The sequence below is a fragment of the Brachyhypopomus gauderio genome, chromosome 20 (assembly GCF_052324685.1).
Source record: "Brachyhypopomus gauderio isolate BG-103 chromosome 20, BGAUD_0.2, whole genome shotgun sequence".
Lineage (NCBI taxonomy): Eukaryota > Metazoa > Chordata > Actinopteri > Gymnotiformes > Hypopomidae > Brachyhypopomus > Brachyhypopomus gauderio.
In genome coordinates, this window is record NC_135230.1 from 4,507,397 (window position 1) to 4,528,772 (window position 21,376).

Sequence of the window (21,376 nt, forward strand, 5' to 3'; positions counted from 1 at the left end):
AAAAAAAAGATCAAATCTGGTAATTTGAGGGACCTTTACTTTGAAATGCCACATCAGATCTTCTTGATCTTTACTGACACCTGTAGGTGGTATTCTACCATGCTGTAGTGAAATTATTCTGTGCAATCAGGAGGATTCTTTTTAATGACACTAAATATAGAGTAAAATTGATCAAATCTGGTCATTTGATGGACCTTTATTTTGAAATGATGCATCAGATCTTTTTGATCTTGACTGAGAGACACATTTAGGTGGTATTCTACCATTCTGTAGTGAAATTACTCAGTGCAATCAGGAGGATTTTCATTAATGACCCTGTAAACATAGAATAAAGTTGATCAAATCTGGTAATTTGAGGGACCTTTACTTTGAAATGCCACATCAGATCTTCTTGATCTTTACTGAGTGACATCTGTAGGTGGTGTTCTACCATTCTGTAGTGAAATTATTGAGTGCAATCAGGAGGATTTTTATTAATGACACTGTAAACATAGAATAAAGTTGATCAAATCTGGTAATTTGAGGGACCTTTACTTTGAAATGCCACATCAGATCTTCTTGATCTTTACTGAGTGACATCTGTAGGTGGTGTTCTACCATTCTGTAGTGAAATTATTGAGTGCAATCAGGAGGATTTTTTTTAATGACACTGTAAACATAGAATAAAGTTGATCAAATCTGGTAATTTGAGGGACCTTTACTTTGAAATGCCACATCAGATCTTCTTGATCTTTACTGAGTGACATCTGTAGGTGGTGTTCTACCATTCTGTAGTGAAATTATTGAGTGCAATCAGGAGGATTTTTATTAATGACACTGTAAACATAGAATAAAGTTGATCAAATCTGGTAATTTGAGGGACCTTTACTTTGAAATGCCACATCAGATCTTCTTGATCTTTACTGAGTGACATCTGTAGGTGGTGTTCTACCATTCTGTAGTGAAATTACTCAGTGCAATCAGGAGGATTTTCATTAATGACCCTGTAAACATAGAATAAAGTTGATCAAATCTGGTAATTTGAGGGACCTTTACTTTGAAATGCCACATCAGATCTTCTTGATCTTACATGAGTGACATCTGTAGGTGGTGTTCTACCATACTGTAGTGAAATTATTGAGTGCAATCAGGAGGATTTTTTTTAATGACACTGTAAACATAGAATAAAGTTGATCAAATCTGGTAATTTGAGGGACCTTTACTTTGAAATGCCACATCAGATCTTCTTGATCTTACATGAGTGACATCTGTAGGTGGTGTTCTACCATACTGTAGTGAAATTATTGAGTGCAATCAGGAGAATTTTTTTTAATGACCCTGTAAACATAGAAAAAAAAATGATCAAATATGGAAATTTGAGGGACCTTTACTTTGAAATGCCACATCAGATCTTCTTGATCTTTACTGAGTGACATCTGTAGGTGGTGTTCTACCATTCTGTAGTGAAATTATTGAGTGCAATCAGGAGGATTTTTATTAATGACATTGTAAACATAGAATAAAGTTGATAAAATCTGGTAATTTGAGGGACCTTTACTTTGAAATGCCACATCAGATCTTCTTGATCTTGACTGAGTGACATCTGTAGGTGGTGTTCTACCATTCTGTAGTGAAATTACTCAGTGCAATCAGGAGAATTTTTTTTAATGACACTGTAAACATAGAATAAAGTTGATCAAATCTGGTAATTTGAGGGACCTTTACTTTGAAATGCCACATCAGATCTTCTTGATCTTTACTGAGTGACATCTGTAGGTGGTGTTCTACCATTCTGTAGTGAAATTATTGAGTGCAATCAGGAGGATTTTTATTAATGACACTGTAAACATAGAATAAAGTTGATCAAATCTGGTAATTTGAGGGACCTTTACTTTGAAATGCCACATCAGATCTTCTTGATCTTTACTGAGTGACATCTGTAGGTGGTGTTCTACCATTCTGTAGTGAAATTACTCAGTGCAATCAGGAGGATTTTCATTAATGACCCTGTAAACATAGAATAAAGTTGATCAAATCTGGTAATTTGAGGGACCTTTACTTTGAAATGCCACATCAGATCTTCTTGATCTTACATGAGTGACATCTGTAGGTGGTGTTCTACCATACTGTAGTGAAATTATTGAGTGCAATCAGGAGGATTTTTTTTAATGACACTGTAAACATAGTAAAAAAATGATCAAATATGGAAATTTGAGGGACCTTTACTTTGAAATGCCACATCAGATCTTCTTGATCTTTACTGAGTGACATCTGTAGGTGGTGTTCTACCATTCTGTAGTGAAATTATTGAGTGCAATCAGGAGGATTTTTATTAATGACACTGTAAACATAGAATAAAGTTGATAAAATCTGGTAATTTGAGGGACCTTTACTTTGAAATGCCACATCAGATCTTCTTGATCTTGACTGAGTGACATCTGTAGGTGGTGTTCTACCATTCTGTAGTGAAATTATTCAGTGCAATCAGAAGGATTTTTTTAAATGACACTGTAAATATAAAATGGTGTAAAAGTAACAAATGTACTAATTTAAATTTACTTTCAAGGTTTTCATTTTCATAGACATTAAATACAGTTTGAGTCATGATTTATTAGTTCTGAATTAAACGATTTACTTGTTCATTTATTGTTTTTTTTTACTCATTCTGTACACCATTTAGATTTAAATGTGGAATCACAGGCAGCATCACCCATTACCGTAATCTATGGTATACGCGCAACTTCGCAATTTTTTCGGGGGCTGGCTTGACCAAGATTTTTTAAGTGAGGGCTGGCTTGACCGCAGTTCGCTACGTAGAAACTCACTTAAATCAGACACTTTACGTCCACAGGTTGGTTCACCAACTGCACGCCTCTACATGTCTCTGTCATTAAGCTGATGACTTCCAAGTACCCACAATTGTGAGATTGAAGTCAGAATTGTGAGAATAAAGTCAGAATTGTTGCAGAGGTAAATAAACTAGATTTTTTTCGGCGTGAGAAATCGGAAGTGTGGCGTGAGAGCGTGTGATGACTGTCAAATGCGTGTGTCTCACGCTCAATGCGTGAGAGTTGGCAACCCTGCTACTGCTACCCAAAAGATGAGAGCCAAGAGAGATATGTGTATTTACATTTTATGTCATGTTAACTACATAATTGTGTTTAATGAAGGTTTCATTACAACATTCTTACACGTGATGACGTGAGTAAAGTCAGGCACTAAGCAAGCTCATTCCGAATGGTAATTATGCCCTTTTGGATAAAATGATTATATAGTTGACTAAAAGGTTGTAGTTATTTCATCATTGTTTTCTGTTATTGTGGAGTCGCACTGGGATGATCTGTTTACATGGTAGGTGTTGGAACTGTGACAGATACTTGTGCCAGGTCTTTAAATCAGTTATGCAGGTTATTGTGAGATTGATGTAATGCCTGGGTTTTGCACATACGTCCTTCTTTGCACAAGAGTAATCGCTTAACACCACTGAATCCCCAGATACTATTGGTTAAAAAAAACACACAAAAAATCCACATTCTTTTCTGATGAACAACCGTCCCATCACCTTTGCAGGCAACAACAAAAAAAACATGACTGGAATGGACCGGTGTGTATAGGGGTCACCAATTCTGACAGTTGCCATCAGAACATGTGACCCCCTTTGCCAAGACTTTTAGTAACTATATTTGAACAATTTATCCAAATGAGCATAATAACCATTCCACATGAGGTCTGATTGACAGCTTGCTAATCAGTGAAATTTTTTATGTGGGGGGGCATTACTTACCTTATACCAGCATTTAAGAAGCAAAATGAATCATTCAATATTAATCAACATTTTATAGTTTTGTCATAAAAATATTAATAACTGATCACCATTCAGTGCTTTTACTTTTATTTGATTTACAAAAAAACTAATACTATGACGGGATTTCTGCGTTAGACATATAACTATTTAGCTAAACAGCTAGCTAGATGACTACTTGTTGCCAACTCCTCACTAAGGAAAGGAGCTGTTGGCTGTCCTAAAGGTATCTGAAAGTCGCTAAATATTGCGACTTATTGCCATTCACAAAAATTGTCCGACATAACCATAACAAAAACAGAACTTTTCCCAAGTCGAACTCACCCAAAGACTGGAAAAAATTGAAAAAATAGTGTTGGAGATAAAACCACAAACTTAAAGACAGTGTAGGGGATAGAAACACAAACCGTGACTGATTTTATAATCAGTCACTTTGTTGATAGCTAGTGAGTACATTTGTCTTAAACATTCCAATGAGTGCTGTTCCATCCACAGAATCCCTCCTGTGTGAATGCACTGGTGTCTTTAGAGATTATTTTTTGTACACTATAAATTCCCAAATTATGAGCAATGATATGGCTTCTCGCTTGTGTGAATGCGCTGGTGTCTTTGGAGATGACTCAGTCTACCATAACTCTTCCCACACTCTGAGCAGTGATATGGCTTCTCTCCTGTGTGAATGCGCTGGTGTTGGCGGAGATTACTCAGATGATTAAAACATTTCCCACAATCTGAGCACTGACACAACTTCTCTCCTGTGTGAATTCGATGGTGTAGGTAGAGACTGCCCAGTGCTCTGAAACTCTTTCCACACTCTGAGCAGTGATACGGCTTCTCTCCTGTGTGAATGCGCTGGTGCTGTTGTAGCGTATTCCGTTGAGTAAAACTCTTTCCACACTCTGAGCAGTGATATGGCTTCTCTCCTGTGTGAATGCGCTGGTGCTCTTGTAGAGTACTCCGTAGACTAAAACTCTTTCCACACTCTGAACAGTGATATGGCTTCTCTCCTGTGTGAATTTGCTGGTGTGTTTGGAGATTGCTCTGACTACTAAAACTCTTCCCACACTCCGAGCAGTGATACGGCTTCTCTCCTGTGTGAATGCGCTGGTGTCTTCGGAGATGACTCTGTCTACCATAACTTTTCCCACACTCTGGGCAGTGATACGGCCTCTCTCCTGTGTGAGTGTGCTGGTGTTTCTGGAGACCAATCTGTCTAATAAAAGTCTTCTCACACTCTGAGGAGTGGTGACGTCCCTCCTTTTCCATGTCTTTTTCCAGTTTCCCCTAAGGTATTTTAGTATTGAGAGAATCAGAGGATTTTTGGAGTATTGACTTTTCTTGGATGCCACATTTTCATGTTTAATCTCTCCTGATTACAGTAGTCTGACAAACTCCTTTGGGTTTTATTAAAAATGGACGTCATTCATTTCTGGAGAATCAAGAGACATTACAAAACAGGATGAGATACAAAATTGTGATACAAAGCTATTGCAAACAATAATCATATTAATTAAGATAAAATAAAAATATAAGAAACAAAAAAAATGGCTTGTTCATTTTTAATTAATCTTATGTAGAGTAACCTTTCATGAACACAGACAGCTTCTCTGGGTCAAACACCCCAACTCACATTAAGCTTGGCGTTTCACCAGTGAAGAATACTGAGTGAAATCAGGTGTGTCAGTGTGATAAGGTATGTGCTTCTACTGACCACCAGTCTCAAGAAGGTGCGGAAATAAAGACATTTGCATTAAAAGAAAGAACTGGTACTTGCCTGTATCCTTGGGGAGTGGCTGTGCGTGGACCTTCCAGCTCCTGGGGCCTTGCGAGGACTTCTGGACGTCACTGGTTCAGGGGGGATCCAGTCCCACACCTGTGGGACACCACAATATGAATTGCTGTATTTTATACTGTAATTAAATAACCTTACTTACTGTTAAACAGAGGAAGGAGACTGAAAGAACAACCGATTAAGCATATAGATTCTGGTGATTTTGTTTATATAGTTGTGTGTGTATTGCTCTACCCATCACTGCATATATGTTCCTTTTGGTTTGGTCTGGACAAGGTGGGAGGGGACATAATGCAAGAAGATCAGGGGAGGGAGGGAAAAAAGATAATAAAAGTGTATGTGGTCCTGTGTTGGAAATAAAACTTGCGCAATTTTGAAATTTCCTGTTTGCTGCTGTGAATTATGTTTCCTCTGAGAGTACTGCTAGATGAACAAGGTACCTCCTGATCACCTGACCCACACTACCACAAATGGCGGCAGAGGTGGGATGGTCAAGGCCATTGGGAGTGTGACCTATGAACCCATAGGGATGCTCCCATGGCATATTCATGTATTGTTATTAATATTAATACAAGCAAATTGGATTGTTTATATCTTTGTATGAACATGTTTTTAGCCTGTGTGTCATTATAAACCAGCAAGTTCATTAACATAGGTAGGAAATTGACAGACTAAATGTCATTATAAAACATCATTAAGCCACCAAAATCATGACGTAATAGTGAGTTGCGCATGCGCAGTAAGCCTATGTAGGAATTTTCGACGGATAGGAAAATTCGACTGAACACCTGTTAACAACACGACACAACAAAAAACATCAGACATTAGCTAGTGATCCATGTTTGTCCGTAATCAGTAAAGATGAGCTATTGACACAACGAAAGGTTAAAAAATGTAAGGAGAAGCTCTATATAGGTGACTTAGGTGCTGTGAGGGGATGTGGAGCCCAGTGTGAGGACTCCTGATCAGGGGCATGGGTGTGGCCCTGATGTAAAGGGCAGTTGTGTGCGGAAGTAGTACGCACAAAGACCGCTCCCTGGAGTTACAGTCAGTGTGAGGCAAACACTAAGTCAGTTTGAACTTTACCTTGTGCAGACCACTTTTTCTTCCTGAGGAAGTTGAATTTGATGCCAAGATCTTTTGTGTATCTACAAAAAATAAATCAAGATTAAAAACAATTTTATTGCATGAATAAAAAGGAAATACAAACAATAAAATATGACAAAACTGATGCATTCACAATTACATTAAGTACACAGGAACTTCTGTGCTGAGTGTGAACTACTATTACAGTAGGATTTAAATTCAACTGGTGGCCTGTTGCCCCTGACAACAGTACATAAATTGTATTAAAATGTGTGTGTACCAATGTACCAGAGTTGTAGCACTTGTATGAAGCTGAGTGTTGAGCACATGCTGGTTGCCATCTCTCTCTATACAACATCTTTCAAAGACACTTACGAATGTATTAATAACTCTGAGGTCTAAGGGCCTTTTAATCATGTTTTAATAAATTTGTCTCTAAACATACTTGTAGCATATTACCCATATATTTCATGTCAGAATGTTTACATCAATATTAGTCCTCATCCGTCTGTCTGTCTGGCTCCATCTCTGCCTCCCACAGGAACCAAGGTATCTGGGATGATGAGAGCTGGACTGTGAATTTCACACTTCTTGAGAAAAGATCTGCATTCCTGATTCTGGAAGAACAAGAAACAACAGAATCAAGAACTGATGACCAGAGACCTTAAAATACAACAGAAATTTATGACTGCTAAACGTGTTACACTAGGACAGTACAATGCAAAATAACATGGTGTAGTGATGTGACGTTTAAAGTATTTTAGCAAAAACATACATCACTATAAAGAGAACAACAATATTTCTTGAATTTAGACAAAATCAAATGTGCGTTTTATCCACGTAGTTTTAGGGCAGAACATTGTAGAGGAGAACGAGATGGATATTTCTGCTTTGTTCCACCTTTAACGAGGAACACAGTTACACCCTCAAACCACCACCAGATGTACATCAACAAACTGAGGCACTTTTTACATTCAATATGTGACAAATCCGCTGAGGAAACCGAGTAGTAAATTACTGATCATCAGAGAATGATCGATAACCAGGAGAATTATTCACCGATACGCATATACAACGTACACTTCCTCCTCACACGTTCACGAACATCTAATGCAATTATCTTACATGTAAACACAGCACAAAGCAGGCTAGGCTACATGTGCACATCTGCATTTTACTACAAGCCAGTAAAGGACGAACAATCTCAACATCGACATCTCTCACATCAAACACAACCACAACAATGTCCGCTCCAGTACTACAGTCAACGCTGAACTTACTTTGATCGTACGGACGCACACAAACTGGGTGTGAATGCTGCAACATGTAGTCCTCTTCCTCTGTCCAGGTGAGCTGTGTTCCAAAGACCCAGATGACGCTGAGGGTGGGCGGGGCTTCCGTAGGAGCATGCGCAGTGACGCCACTGCCACTTGTAAGAGAAAATTGAGACGGCGCATGTCCAGCACTTGTTTGTTTTTATAGGCGCGTCCCAAGTGTGTTAGTGCACGTCCCTTTCTTATTGCCGGCACCAACACGACAACAACAAAAACACCGCTCTATAGTGAGCCATGTTTGTCTGTAATCAGTGAAGATGAGCTATTGAAAGGTTAGAAAATGTAAAGAGAAGCTCAATATAGGTGACTTATAGTCAGTATTTGCTGCCACCAAAAACAGCCAATCGCCGTCAGTAACCTAATTACTGCACCCCTTTAAGTATCGTCAAATAACTAATATAATATAAATATTGATAGAGATGTTAATGTGAGGCAACCTTCATCAATTTACAGAACCCAGCTGCTCCCACAAAAATTCACTTACAAGAATGGGTGGGGCTAAAAGCTGTAGCGGTCGTGTTCAAAATATCCTTCTACACCAGGGGTGGGCAATTAATTTTTACAAGGGGCCTCATGAGAAACCTGAATTGTGTCAGAGGGCCACACAAACAATAATGATGTCATCACAGTGGCTCCGCCCACCTCACGCAAACTTCCGCGAGTGTTCTCCGAAACCATGTGTGTTGGCATGGACGTAATTTTGAATTCAAAAGTGGGGGGGACATGGATTCGTCGCTATTTAAATATTTGGTTTTAACCGTAAAAACTGGGGGAGACCAAAACCGGCTTTTGAAAAAGTGGGGGGGGGGGGGGTGGGCATGTCCCCCCCATCCCGTCCCCCCAAATTATGTCCGTGTGTGTTGGTATAAAGAAACACCCCTCAAAAACAGGGGAAGAAATATTTACCTGACCAATTTTAATGTTGCTTTTTGTTTCAGATTTGAAAAGTGCTGGAATTTAGGCTAAAAATGTTTGAAATTGTAACTACTTCGTTTCACAACAAATAGCCATCTGAATTAACAGTTTTTTTGTATTACGTTAACAAATACGAGCTTCTTGTAATTCCAGGACGAAACATGAGAGAACGTGAAGACGTTAAGATTGGGCGTTTTGAAAATAAACAACAATTAAATAATGTGAATAAAAAAGCGAATTATTTCGGATCATTTCGAATATATGTATAAATATTTAACTTAATTAAGTTTAACGTGCTGGGAAATATTGAAATGGACATTGAAAGTGACGTTAATTCCACCTTGTAAAGGTGTATGAACCCTGCAAACATGACTTTGTTCATTGCGCTGAAGCGCAGCGCGCGCGCGAAGTTACAAAATTCGAGAGGTGCACGACCTTGTGAATCAACAGCGCGTGAGGCCCTCCGCCACCGCGATTACATAATTTTCAAGTCAAGTATAAACCAGGCTTAAACCTAGCTTTAAAGCACTTCTACGGCACTTCAAGGTCCATTTCAATATTTCCCAGCTGACTCAGGTTCTCTCTAAGCTCGGTTTCTGGAACGGAAAACCCTGAGTTTTCGTTAACTCTGAGTTTACTTACCCGCTTTCTGGAATACCCCCCTGTTCAGTCAGCTATTTGTTGTGAATCGAAATACAGTTACAATTTCAAGCATTTTCAAGTACTTTAGCCTAAATTCCAGCACTTTTCAAACCTGGAACACAATGCACAATTAAAATTCGTCACGTAAAATTTCCGCCGTTTGCGGAGGTTCACGCGAGGTGCAACGTTCACTCCCGAAAGTATAAATTCAGCCTTAACTTGTCGCTGATCACCTACAGTGTTTCTCGCACAGCTCACACACACACACACGCAGGTACGTCCACACGGAATTAACGCAAACGTAGCGCTTTCAAAATAAAAGCGTCACAGTTGTATTGCACGCATGACATAGATATTGTTTCATTTATGATTGGCCTCTCGCGGGCCGAACAGGGACGCACAACAGGCCGGATGTGGCCCGCGGGCCGTTGTGCGCCCAGGTCTGTTCTACACCCAACCTAACAGGATGCCAAATGCAACCAAATACTTAATTTATGAAATATTTAATATGGTTTATTTATTAAATGCATTTAAATAATTTAATGTATCTCACAACAGTAATGATGTAGCCTCTGTCTTCAGTCACCTAGTCCTCTGCACACGGACAATGCGAAAAACATTGTCCAAAATGCCGTACTTCCCTCCTATACGGTACGCAAAAGCAGTATACGATAAAGGGTAGTTTGTCCCAATACACAGTATGTACTAAACAGTAATTGAAAAGTACTCATATGGCTTACTGAATCAGAAGCAGAGGTGGGTAGAGTATTCAACAATTTTGCTCAAGTAAAAGTACAGTTACTTGAACCAAATGTTACTCAAGTAAAAGTAAAAGTATGCATCCCAAAAATTTACTTGAGTAAAAGTAAAAAAGTACTTTGATTAAAAGCTACTCAAGTAGTGAGTAAATGCATGAGTACTGTCTCGTGTCAGTAAATTACATCATGGGAAATTGAATTACGGGAAACTTTTAGTTTCCCGTAATTCTTTTGACTTTTAGGGCATACTCACACTAGGCACGGTTTGCTGGTTCCGTGCTGGGGCCCGGTTATCCCCCCTCCCCACTCCCCCTCCGGCCTGCACTCACACTGGCTTTACCAACCCGGCCCGAGCACGCTTACGTCATCACAACGTGACTTTATTTGGAAAAAAAGCGCGCTCGCACAACACTACGGAGTTCACGATTCTCTTTTTATTGTATTTTTGGAGTCGTTTTGGGATTGCAGAAACACGGTGCAAGCACAGATTTATCGATAATTTAACACAAGGATTGTCTGCTAATCGCTTTGCCACTATGACTGTTTAACGTGAGTGTCGCATCACTGACGTCATGTTTGAGTTCCAGCGAAATGAACCAATCAGATGAGGCACCAAGCGGGCCCGGGCACGGATAGCGCTCACACTAGAAGCGAACCGTGCCCGAGTCCACGCGAATCGTGCCCTGGCCCACCTCTTCAAGCGGGCCCGAGCACGGTTAACTGATCCGGGCCCGGGCACGGTTGGAGCGCTCACACTAGCCAAACGAACCGTGCTTCGGCAGGGAACCGTGCCCGGATCACAGAGCCTAGTGTGAGTACGCCCTTAATGATAAAAATAATTTATTATAAATAAATATTATATATATAAATTATTTATTATAAATAATGTGTATTTTTGTTTGTTCCTAATTATTAGGCCTGTGTAACTTAACTGATACGTGTAGCTACAACTTGACGCCAACTGAATCAATTTGTAGCAAACTTAATCATCATTGCTAGTGTGCACACTCAGAGTGTGAACTGGCTTTTAGTATTGCACTGCGTTACATTTAATAATTACATCATACAAACGTTATGCCTCAGAGATATAGCATTACACAAAATTATACATATAGCAAACTTATCGCATCGTGTTTCCTCATATTTGATGTTGAGTTCTTGTAGGCTGAAATGTCCACACGTTTGCAGACACAATTGGCAGCGCCAAGGTTGCAAACTCTCACGCATTGAGCGTGAGACACACGCATTTGACTGTCTTCACACGCTTACACGCCACACATCCGATTTCTCACGCCGAAAAAAATCTAGTTAATTTACTTCTGATCCACATCTATGATTCAATGAGTTACTAGTTCGCTCTGGCGCCAACCACCGATCGCGATATAATACTTAATTTGTGTCCATTTTACCCCCCCCCCCCCATCCCGTCAACAATTTACATTCACCACCCAAACCTCCACCCCCCCACCCCGGTTTAAATCTCACTAAAAGTGATCTTGAAAACTTGGCAACCCTGCAGTGCATTATATAGCTCCTTTTAACACGTTTTTAATGTAAACATTGGCTGTATGTGAGGTCAGGGTTGCTCGGGAGGTTTTTCTGTCACTTTATTACTACGGTGGAGAAAGTTTGCGTATGTGATCACGTGATTGACCGGCTTCATTTGATTGGTCACTCGTACTCGGGTGACGAAAGGTTGGTCAGTCTTCTCACTGAAAAGACGAATTATTTACAAAACAAAAGTAACGGTAGCGCGCGGCCCAAATCCGATTGTAACGGAGTAAAAGTCGCGTTTTTCTCACCACATATTTACTCAAGTAAAAGTAGAAGTCTTTCATATTAAAACTACTCCTACAAGTACATTTTTGTCCAAAAAGCTACTTGAGTAAATGTAACGTAGTAAATGTAACGCGTTCCTACCCACCTCTGATCAGAAGCCATTTTGAAGTACATGACAGCAGCACACTGTCCTATCCCATGATTCAACTGGAGCATTTAACTGTGATTGTGTCATATGTCATAGGTAAAATGGCAGACAAAGTATATCTGAGGTTGTATGCGTACGGCCCAGTCGCCGACTGAAATGTGCTGATTTAACGATTGAGCCATTCAAAAATTGTGTAGCAGTTACATTGTGCAGGAGATGAAAACACAAACCTTGACTAATTATATATCAGTCATTTTGTTCATAGCTAGTGAGTGCATTTGTCTTAAATGTACTCCAATGCGTACAGTTCCATCCACACTCTGAGCAGTCATATGCATTCTTTGTGTGAATGCACTGGTGTCTTTGGAGGTTACGTTGTCTATTAAAACTCTTCCCACACTCAGAACAATGATACAGCTTCTCTCCTGTGTGAATTCGCTGGTGTAGGTGGAGACTACCCAGTGATCTGAAACTCTTTCCACACTCTAAGCAGTGATATGGTTTCTCTCCTGTGTGAATGAGCTGGTGTTGGCGGATATTTCTCAGATTAGTAAAACTCTTCCCACACTCCAAACAGTGATACAGCTTCTCTCCTGTGTGAACTGGCTGGTGCTGTTGTAGAGTACTCCATTGAGTGAAACTCTTCCCACACTCTGAGCAGTGATATGGCTTCTCTCCTGTGTGAATGCGCTGGTGCTGTTGTAGAGTATTATGTTCAGTAAAACTTTTCCCACACTCTGAACAGTGATACGGCTTCTCTCCTGTGTGAGTGCGCTGGTGCCTTCGGAGATGTGTCTGTCTACTAAAACTCTTCCCACACTCTGGGCAGTGAAAGGGATTCTCTCCTGTGTGAATTCGTTGGTGTATTTGGAGAGTATTCCGACTAATAAAACTCTTGCCACACTCTGAGCAGTGATAGGGCTTCTCTCCTGTGTGAATGCGCTGGTGCTGTTGTAGAGTATTCCGTTGAGAAAAACTCTTCCCACACTCTGAGCAGTGATAGGGCTTCTCTCCTGTGTGAATTCGCTGGTGTATCTGGAGATTATTCTGACAGCTAAAACTGTTCCCACACTCTGAGCACTGATATGGCCTCTCTCCTGTGTGAATGCGCAGGTGTTGGTGGAGAATATTCCATCGACTAAAACTCTTCCCACATTCTGAGCAGTGGTAGGGCTTCTCTCCTGTGTGAATTCGCTCGTGTCTTTGGAGATTACCCTGACAACTAAAACTCTTCCCACACTCTGAGCAGTGATACGGCTTCTCTCCTGTGTGAGTGCGTTGGTGTAGGTAGTAACTACTCTGTCGAGTAAAACTCTTCCCACACTCTGAGCATTGATATGGCTTCTCCCCTGTGTGAATTCGCTGGTGAATTTGGAGATTCCTCTGACTAATAAAACTCTTCCCACACTCTGAGCAGTGATAAGGCTTCTCTCCTGTGTGAGTGTGCTGGTGTTGCTGGAGACCACTCTGTGTAATAAAACTCTTTCCACACACCGAGGAGTGTTGATGTCCCTCTTTTTCCATGTCTTTTTCCAGTAGTCTCTGAGGACTTTTAGTTTGAAGAGTATCAGAGGATTTTTGGAGTACTGAAGAAGTTTTTGGTGGACACATTTTCATGTCTAATGTCTCTTGATCACAGCAGTCTGACATACTCCACTGCGTTTTATCTCTTGATGCGTTTGTTGCAGTAAAATCGAGCTTTCTGGAAAAGTGGGCACAGCAGGCGAAGACTTAAAAATGGACGTCATTAATTTCTGGAAAAGAAAAAGACATTACAAAACAGGATGAGATACAAAGTTATGATACAGAGCTTTTGCAAACAATTTTCATATTAAGGTTAAATAAAACACATGTTAATTTAATACATTTTCAATTGTGCATATGTAGGGCAACTCATGATGAACACAGACAGCTTCTCTGGGTCAAAAACCCCAAACTCACATCTTAAGCTTGGTGTTTCACCAGTAAGGAATACTGAGTGAAGTTAGGGGTGTCACTTTCACCTGATATATGATGCTTTTTAGTTTTTTTTAATTTTTAAAAAGATTGAATAAGTAAAATAAAGTCAGTGTTTTTTTGCCTTTTGCAGAGCACTTTTTCCTACTGAGGAATTAGAATATGATGATCTACAAAAAAAATAATTAAGATTAAAAACTAATTTATTACACGAATAAAAAATGAAATAAAAACAATTAATGACAAAACAAATGATGCATTCAAATTATGAATAAGTACACAAGAACTACTGTGCTGAGTGTGAATTACTTTTACAGTAGGACTAAACGTTTAAAGGCATGTTAACCCTGACAACAGTTCTGAAATGTTAATAAAATGTGTTTGTACCAATGTACCAGAGTTGTAGCACTTGTATGTGTATGAGTGTTGAGCACATGCTGGTTGCCATCTCTCTCTATACAACATCTTTCAACGACAAGAATGTATTAATAACATTACAAAACAAACTCACCACCTAGGAGCAGACGCTGTTCATGGCCTCCTCTCTGTCTTTCAGTTCTCTCTGGTAGGGCCCAAAGTGCCGACCTGAACAGTGTGACCCTTGTTAAACACTCTCAAGCCAGCACTGGAAATACTGGACATTCAAAAGTGTCTGTCTTAATCTTAGTCTCTGACCCCCACAGGAACAAAGGTATCTGGGATGATGACAACTGGACCGCCAATCTTACACTTATGAAGAAATATCTGCACTCCTCAGTCTGGAAGAACAAGAAACAACAGAATCAAGACATGATGACCAGAGACCTCATTCTTAAATACAACAGGAATTACACTAGGACTGTAAAATGCAAAATAACATCCTGTAGGTATAGTGTAAATGTGATACACTATAGAGAAAAATATGTTTTCCAAATAGGTGTCACGGCAGAACATTGTACAGGAGAATGAGGTGGATATTTCTGCTATGTTCTACCATTCATTTAGTGAGGAACTGATCCCAGTTGGCACGACACGACAACGTTGAAATGATGTCAATATACATTATTGAAATTCAATGTTGAATAAACATTGAAACAATGTTAAACATTGTGAAAAGGTTAACAAATTACTTAGAAATCAACATTGAAACTTCCACTTTGATTCACTATTCTAATTCTGCGCCTTTTCATTTACTTAAAATGTTTGATATTTAAAAATTTGATTTTAAAAACTTATAAAATGTAAAATGTATATGTTTAAACATAAATCAACAATAGACGTCTTTCAAAAAATATATATAGCTAACATTGTCTGCATTTTTGCAGTAGTGAGGAAGTTCGAATGGCTCCGCACGGCTGAGAGGGCCTACATAATCCAATTGTACATCCGGAGAGCCAACCGCAGTTCTAGACATGCCGTAGTTTTAGACATACCGTAGTTTTAGATATGCGCAGCCTAGCGGCTCAGAATATAAGGTAATATCCAGATCCAGGTGTGTTCAGAAAGTAAAAGTCCTCACCAGGATTTTGCTCAGGCTTCCTGGATTGTGTTGATTCCACTAATTTTACCTGGATTGCACTAATTAGAAAATCTAGCAAGCTTGAGCAAAATCCTGGTGAGGGCTTTTACTTTCTGAACCTGGATTATACACCTCTGGGTGCGGGAGCAGATGGACGAAAGATATAAGCAACAATAATATATGATAGATATATGATAATGTCTGAAGGTCATTTTTTTGTTATCGTAATGTTTATGTCATGAATCTGGCTAGCGTTAGTATGTCTTGGTTCGTTAGTTCTGGCTACCTTTATGGCTACATGGTAGCTACTTTGACTTTGACAGAAATGCTAGTGCTAGCAAAAGAGCCATTTCTGTTCATTTTTTTAATTTCAGGATGACATGGAAATGTTTATTGAAGAATGTGTAAAATCCAAACTGAGGATTAATTGTGTGTTTAAAGAATTAAATAAAAACAAATGTAATCACATGCGTTTTTGTACTACTTATTCATAGCCACTACATTTTTTCATTAAATTGAAGCCAATTATAGTGTACAGTGTATAGTGTAGGTATGTGAATGGTTTATTAATTAATGTGCCATTCAAGCCAGTTGAAATGTCTAACAATGTTTTGTTTGCTTAATATTCTTATATTGCATTGACAATTAACATTCTAAAATGCAAATATAAATCTAGGGAACATGACAATTATTCTGCCAGTGCTTTTGGGAAAATAGTGAGTAATTAAATGGATGTCAGCTTCAGGTTGAACACTGTATTGTATTTGTCATTGGTCTCATTGTATATTACTAGTATGTCAGTGTCATTACAGTGGCAACGCCTGTTTAATGTAAACCTAATGATGAATGTAAACAAGGTACACCTATACTATTGTTATACTAGATAAAATAGTCAACATGCACAGATTGGTTAGTCCTAATTAACTGTGTACTATTAGTACAAAAGTACAGATTCACTATGACTAAAGAAATAATGGAGGGTTTGGGAGATCAGTTAAAACGGGTGAAGTTCTCTTCCAGTACAAATTACTGTGGCGATAAACCCCAAGTAATTTGCTAGTTGCATGCTAATGATGTGAATGATCATTTATCAAACCGAATCCTCATATAATAAGTCATATCGTTATCAAATCATTTTGAATCGCATCATATCGTGAACAGGAGTGATTTGTATTGCATAGTATTGACAAGGGATTTCAGAGTATGGCAGTTATATCGATTCGGTGACAGTGTATCGAGATGTGTATCGAATCTACCTTAGTGGTGAAGATATACATCCTTATTCGATATAAACATAAGGCGTGATATGCTTCAGGACTTTTGGTCACGTTTGGAGCACTACGAGCTCTGTTATGTACGCAGCTGTTGTTTTCTAGGTGAAAAGTGGATAAACTCCGTTATCAACACTAGTTACAACGCCACTGACCTGCGCTCACCTTTAGGAAGAAGAGAACAGACAGTGTCAGTAGTTTTGAAGCTCCCTCAGTCGTGTGCGGTGCCTTTGCTGAACCTCGTATGTGGTTTATTCCAAAACGTGTGACAGAAGAACCGCGTCTCAACAACGAGACTCAAATCAATCACAATATCACAGACACTTCATGCCGCTAGTCTCCCGTTTTCCACTACGCCGGTTTTAAAGGTATTAGCGGGTCGCTAGACAAACCGCGCACCACGAAGATATAGCAGTGTGTCGCCCTCAGAGCTGATGAGGTAACTGGGCCACGACACACACCGTTAGTGCAGGTGAGAGCGGACCGGCTGGGGAGGCGCATGAAACCAGGCAAAGAGCCGCAGGTTGGCCACTCATGATCTAATGCAATTCTCTTACATGTAAACACAGCACAAAGCAGGCTAGGATACATGTGCACATCTGCATTTTACTACAAGCCAGTAAAGGACGAACAATCTCAACATCGACATCTCTCACATCAAACACAACCACAACAATGTCCGCTCCAGTACTACAGTCAACGCTGAACTTACTTTGATCGTACGGACGCACACAAACTGGGTGAATTATGGAAGCATAGCGACCTCTTCCTCTGATGATCTGTGTTCCAAAGCCCAGGATGACGCTGAGGGTGGGCGGGGCTTCCGTAGGCTCCTATACAGTGACGTAACCGCCTTTTAAAATTGCGGCACGACTTGTAATAAACTAATAACTACATTTGTAATTAATATCCATTGCATATCAAGCCTATACATGGGTACACAATTAGCATTTAATTGATCAGTATTGAAGCATGGCAAACTGCATCACAAACAGGATTTTTCAATTTTACTCATCCAAATATTGGAACAAATTGGGAAAAAATTAATTTCCAAACCCGCAGATATACAATACTATATACATAGTATTGTAGATTAAAAAACAGTTTTTTTTTTTCTGTGATTGTTGTATTTCATTATTTATTTTTCAAGCGGTGAGTGAATAAAAAAAAAATAATGCCTTGTATTCTACATTTTCCCAAATAAATCTTTCTAGTATATTTAGGCAAAAACATTTATTTGCCTTGTGTTTTCAAGTCTGGTCATTCAACACAGGAGTAAGAACATATCTTTAGAGTGGATTATATATATATATATATACACTACCGTTCAAAAGTTTGGGGTCACCTAGACCATTTTGTGTTTTCCCTGAAATTTCATACTTTTATTTATCAAATGAGTTGCAAAATGAATAGAAATATAGTCCAGACATTGACAAGGTAGAAATAATGTTTTTTTTTTTTTTTTTAATAATTTTCTACTTTAAATTTTGCTTCGTCAAAGAATGCTCCCTTAGCAGCAATTACAGCATTGCAGACCTTTGACATTCTAGCTGTTAATTTGCTGAGGTAATCTGGAGAAATTTCACCCCATGCTTCCTGAAGCCGCTCCCACAAGTTTGATTGGGTTGATGGGCACTTTTTTCGTACCATACGGTCAAGCTGCTCCCACAACAGCTCAATGGGGTTGAGATCTGGTGACTGCGCTGGCTACTCCATTACCGATAAAACACCAGCTGCCTGCTTCTTCTCTAAATAGTTTGTGCATAATTTGGAGGTGTGCTTTGAGTCATTGTCCTGTTGCAGGATGAAATTGGGTCCAATCATGCGCTGTCCACAGGGTATGGCATGGTGTTGCAAAATGGAGTGATAGCCTTCCTTATTCAAAATCCCTTTTACCTTGTACAAATCTCCCCAGCACCAAAGCAACCCCAGACCATCACATTACCTCCACCATGTTTGACAGATGGTGTCAGGCACTCATCCAGCATCTTTTCAGTTGTTCTGCGTCTCACAAATGTTCGTTTGTGTGATCCAAACACCTCAAACTTTGATTCGTCTCACTTTTTTCCAATCTTCCTCTGTCCAATGTCTGTGTTCTTTTGCCCATATTCATCTTTTTCTTTTATTAACCAGATATGGCTTTTTCTTTGCCACTCTGCCCTGAAGGCCAGCATCCCAGAGTCGCCTCTTCACTGTAGACGTTGACACTGGCGTTTTGCGGGTACTATTTAATGAAGCTGCCAGTTGAGGACCTGTGAGGCGTCGATTTCTCAAACTTGAGACTCTAATGTACTTGTCTTCTTGCTCAGTTGTGTAGCGGGGCTTTCCACTTCTCCTTCTACTCTGGTTAGAGCCTGTCTGTGCTCTCCTCTGAAGGGAGTAGTACACACCATTGTAGAAAATCTTCAGTTTCTTGGCAATGTCTCACATGGAATAGCCTTCATTTCTCAGAACAAGAATAGACTGTCGAGTTTCAATTGAAAGTTGTCTTTTTCTGGCTTAAAGGAAGGTCTGTATTATAGCTTCTCTAATCAGCAAAACTGTTTTCAGCTGTGCTAACCTACTTGCACAAGGGTTTTCAAGGGTTTTCTAAATATCCAATAGCCTCCTTGCACAGTTAGCAAACACAATGTACCATTAGAACATTGGAGTGATGGTTGTTGGAAATGGGTCTCCATACATCTATGTAGATATTGCATTAAAAACCAGACGTTTACAGCTAGAATAGTTATTTACCACATTAATAATGTATAGAGTGTATTTTTGATGCATATAATGTTAGCTAAATTGAAAAAAAATAAATAAATAAGAGCATTTCTAAGTGACCCCAAACTTTTGAACGGTAGTGTGTATATATATATATATATATATATATATATATATATATATATATATATATATATATATATATATATATATATATATATATATATCCACCAGTGCATGCACCTTCCCATTCAGTCCAGAGTCATACTCTCACTTGGTCAAAATGAACCATTGGGTGGGAACACGTCTCACACTCCCTATGCCTTTATAACATGAGGCTGGGAGTGAGAATGAGGATCATTGTGACATCCAGAGGCGGTCTTTGCATAGAGGCGTTGCTAGGCAATTGCATTGGGCCCCTCCCACTGTAGGGCCCCCTTGTTTAGCTAATGCCAGGTTCACACTACATGACTTTTCAGTCGTCAGGTTTTTGTGCCGTTCGCACTACACGACTGGTTGTGCTGTAATCGCGAGTCTTTCAGTTGTTGTGGCTTTCACACTACATGACTGATCGGCGACGCGGGCTCACGAATTACACGACTGGGGAATCGCCGACTCATCTGGCTGCCGTTCAAAAACACGAGAACACGAAAACGAAACTCTCGCGAGAACCAGCAACACCACGAAGATGATAAAAACAATGTACATGTACTCCACATTTTCGTTATTATTATTATTATTTTTTTACCGTTTAACAACTCCATAGTCCCTAGTTGCCAGAATTATTTCATCTCTCCGTTGCAGTGAACATAGATATAGTCAATCGCACTATTTCTCCAGTGCTGTCACAATAACTTAAACACAGTGTTGTAGTAAAGTTGTATGTAGCTAGACGCTGCTGTTGACTCACAGTCGCCGACTGGGCTACATATTAAACATGCTAGATATCTGCCGGTCGTCTGCGATGAGTTGGCGACCACTCAGCGAGCGTCTTTCAGCAGTTCACACTACACGACTGAGCGAGCGCAGAGTGATCCCCGATTTACCTCCGACCACAGTTACAGTCGGCGACTGAAAAACCAGCCTAAAATCGTGTAGTGTGAACCTGAACTTATTTCTCGCTGTTCAGGCTTGTCCCCGGCGTTGATAGCACTGGGTCCTGCTTCTCGTCCCGCTTAGCAATAAATTAATAACATGAATGACGTCACAACACGAAAAATATTCGTATGATTGGAACGCAATTAGACCTCAATGATTGATTCTGGGCGGAAATTGCTGGGCACTGTGTCAATATGATAATAATATATATATATATATATATATATATATATATATATATATATATATATATATATATATATATATATATATAATCCAATGGTTTCTATTCACAGGCATGGATGTGTAGGGCTATGCAGGACAGTAGGTAAATCAGTAGGGCTATGTGTATGTGTGGACTGAAACATGAGGACAAATATAATGATGAACATCACCTGCAATTACAGATAACATGTATAAGTATAACTATTGCCTTTACACCATTTAGTGGCAGATATCCATAATTGTCTTGTCTTGATGAATCCTTGGCTAAACTAACAGCTACTACGTAATTATCCACTACACAGATAGCTGTGCAGTACATAAACACATGCAGCAATAATGACCTTAAGAGTAAGAGTAATACACATCTTAATGGGCACAAACTATTAA

General features: G+C 39.4%; 1 protein-coding gene across 1 annotated transcript; it reads right to left on the bottom strand.

Annotated features, from left to right (window-relative positions):
- Nucleotides 1-3,854: 3,854 nt before the first annotated feature.
- On the bottom strand, nucleotides 3,855-17,776 carry LOC143484618 (uncharacterized). Its single transcript, XM_076983432.1, has 7 exons — nucleotides 17,673-17,776; nucleotides 14,703-14,949; nucleotides 12,483-13,989; nucleotides 7,940-8,088; nucleotides 6,660-6,721; nucleotides 5,556-5,654; nucleotides 3,855-5,065 (listed from the first exon to the last, which is right to left on the bottom strand). Exons 3-7 carry the CDS (start codon nucleotides 13,883-13,885, stop codon nucleotides 4,343-4,345), a joined length of 2,436 nt encoding a protein of 811 aa, XP_076839547.1. The 5' UTR covers nucleotides 13,886-13,989; nucleotides 14,703-14,949; nucleotides 17,673-17,776; the 3' UTR covers nucleotides 3,855-4,342.
- Between the last annotated feature and the right edge of the window lie 3,600 nt (nucleotides 17,777-21,376).

What these genes read in the sequence shown, in the direction of transcription:
- LOC143484618 (XM_076983432.1), bottom strand. Translation starts at nt 13,885, where the DNA reads ATGTCAGACTGCTGTGATCAAGAGACATTAGACATGAAAATGTGTCCA. An exon ending in GAAAAAGTGGTCTGCACAAG is followed by an intron (nt 5,655 to 6,659) that starts GTAAAGTTCAAA and finishes GGTGTCCCACAG; the next exon opens with GTGTGGGACTGGATCCCCCC. An exon ending in GCCACTCCCCAAGGATACAG is followed by an intron (nt 5,066 to 5,555) that starts GCAAGTACCAGT and finishes AAAATACCTTAG; the next exon opens with GGGAAACTGGAAAAAGACAT.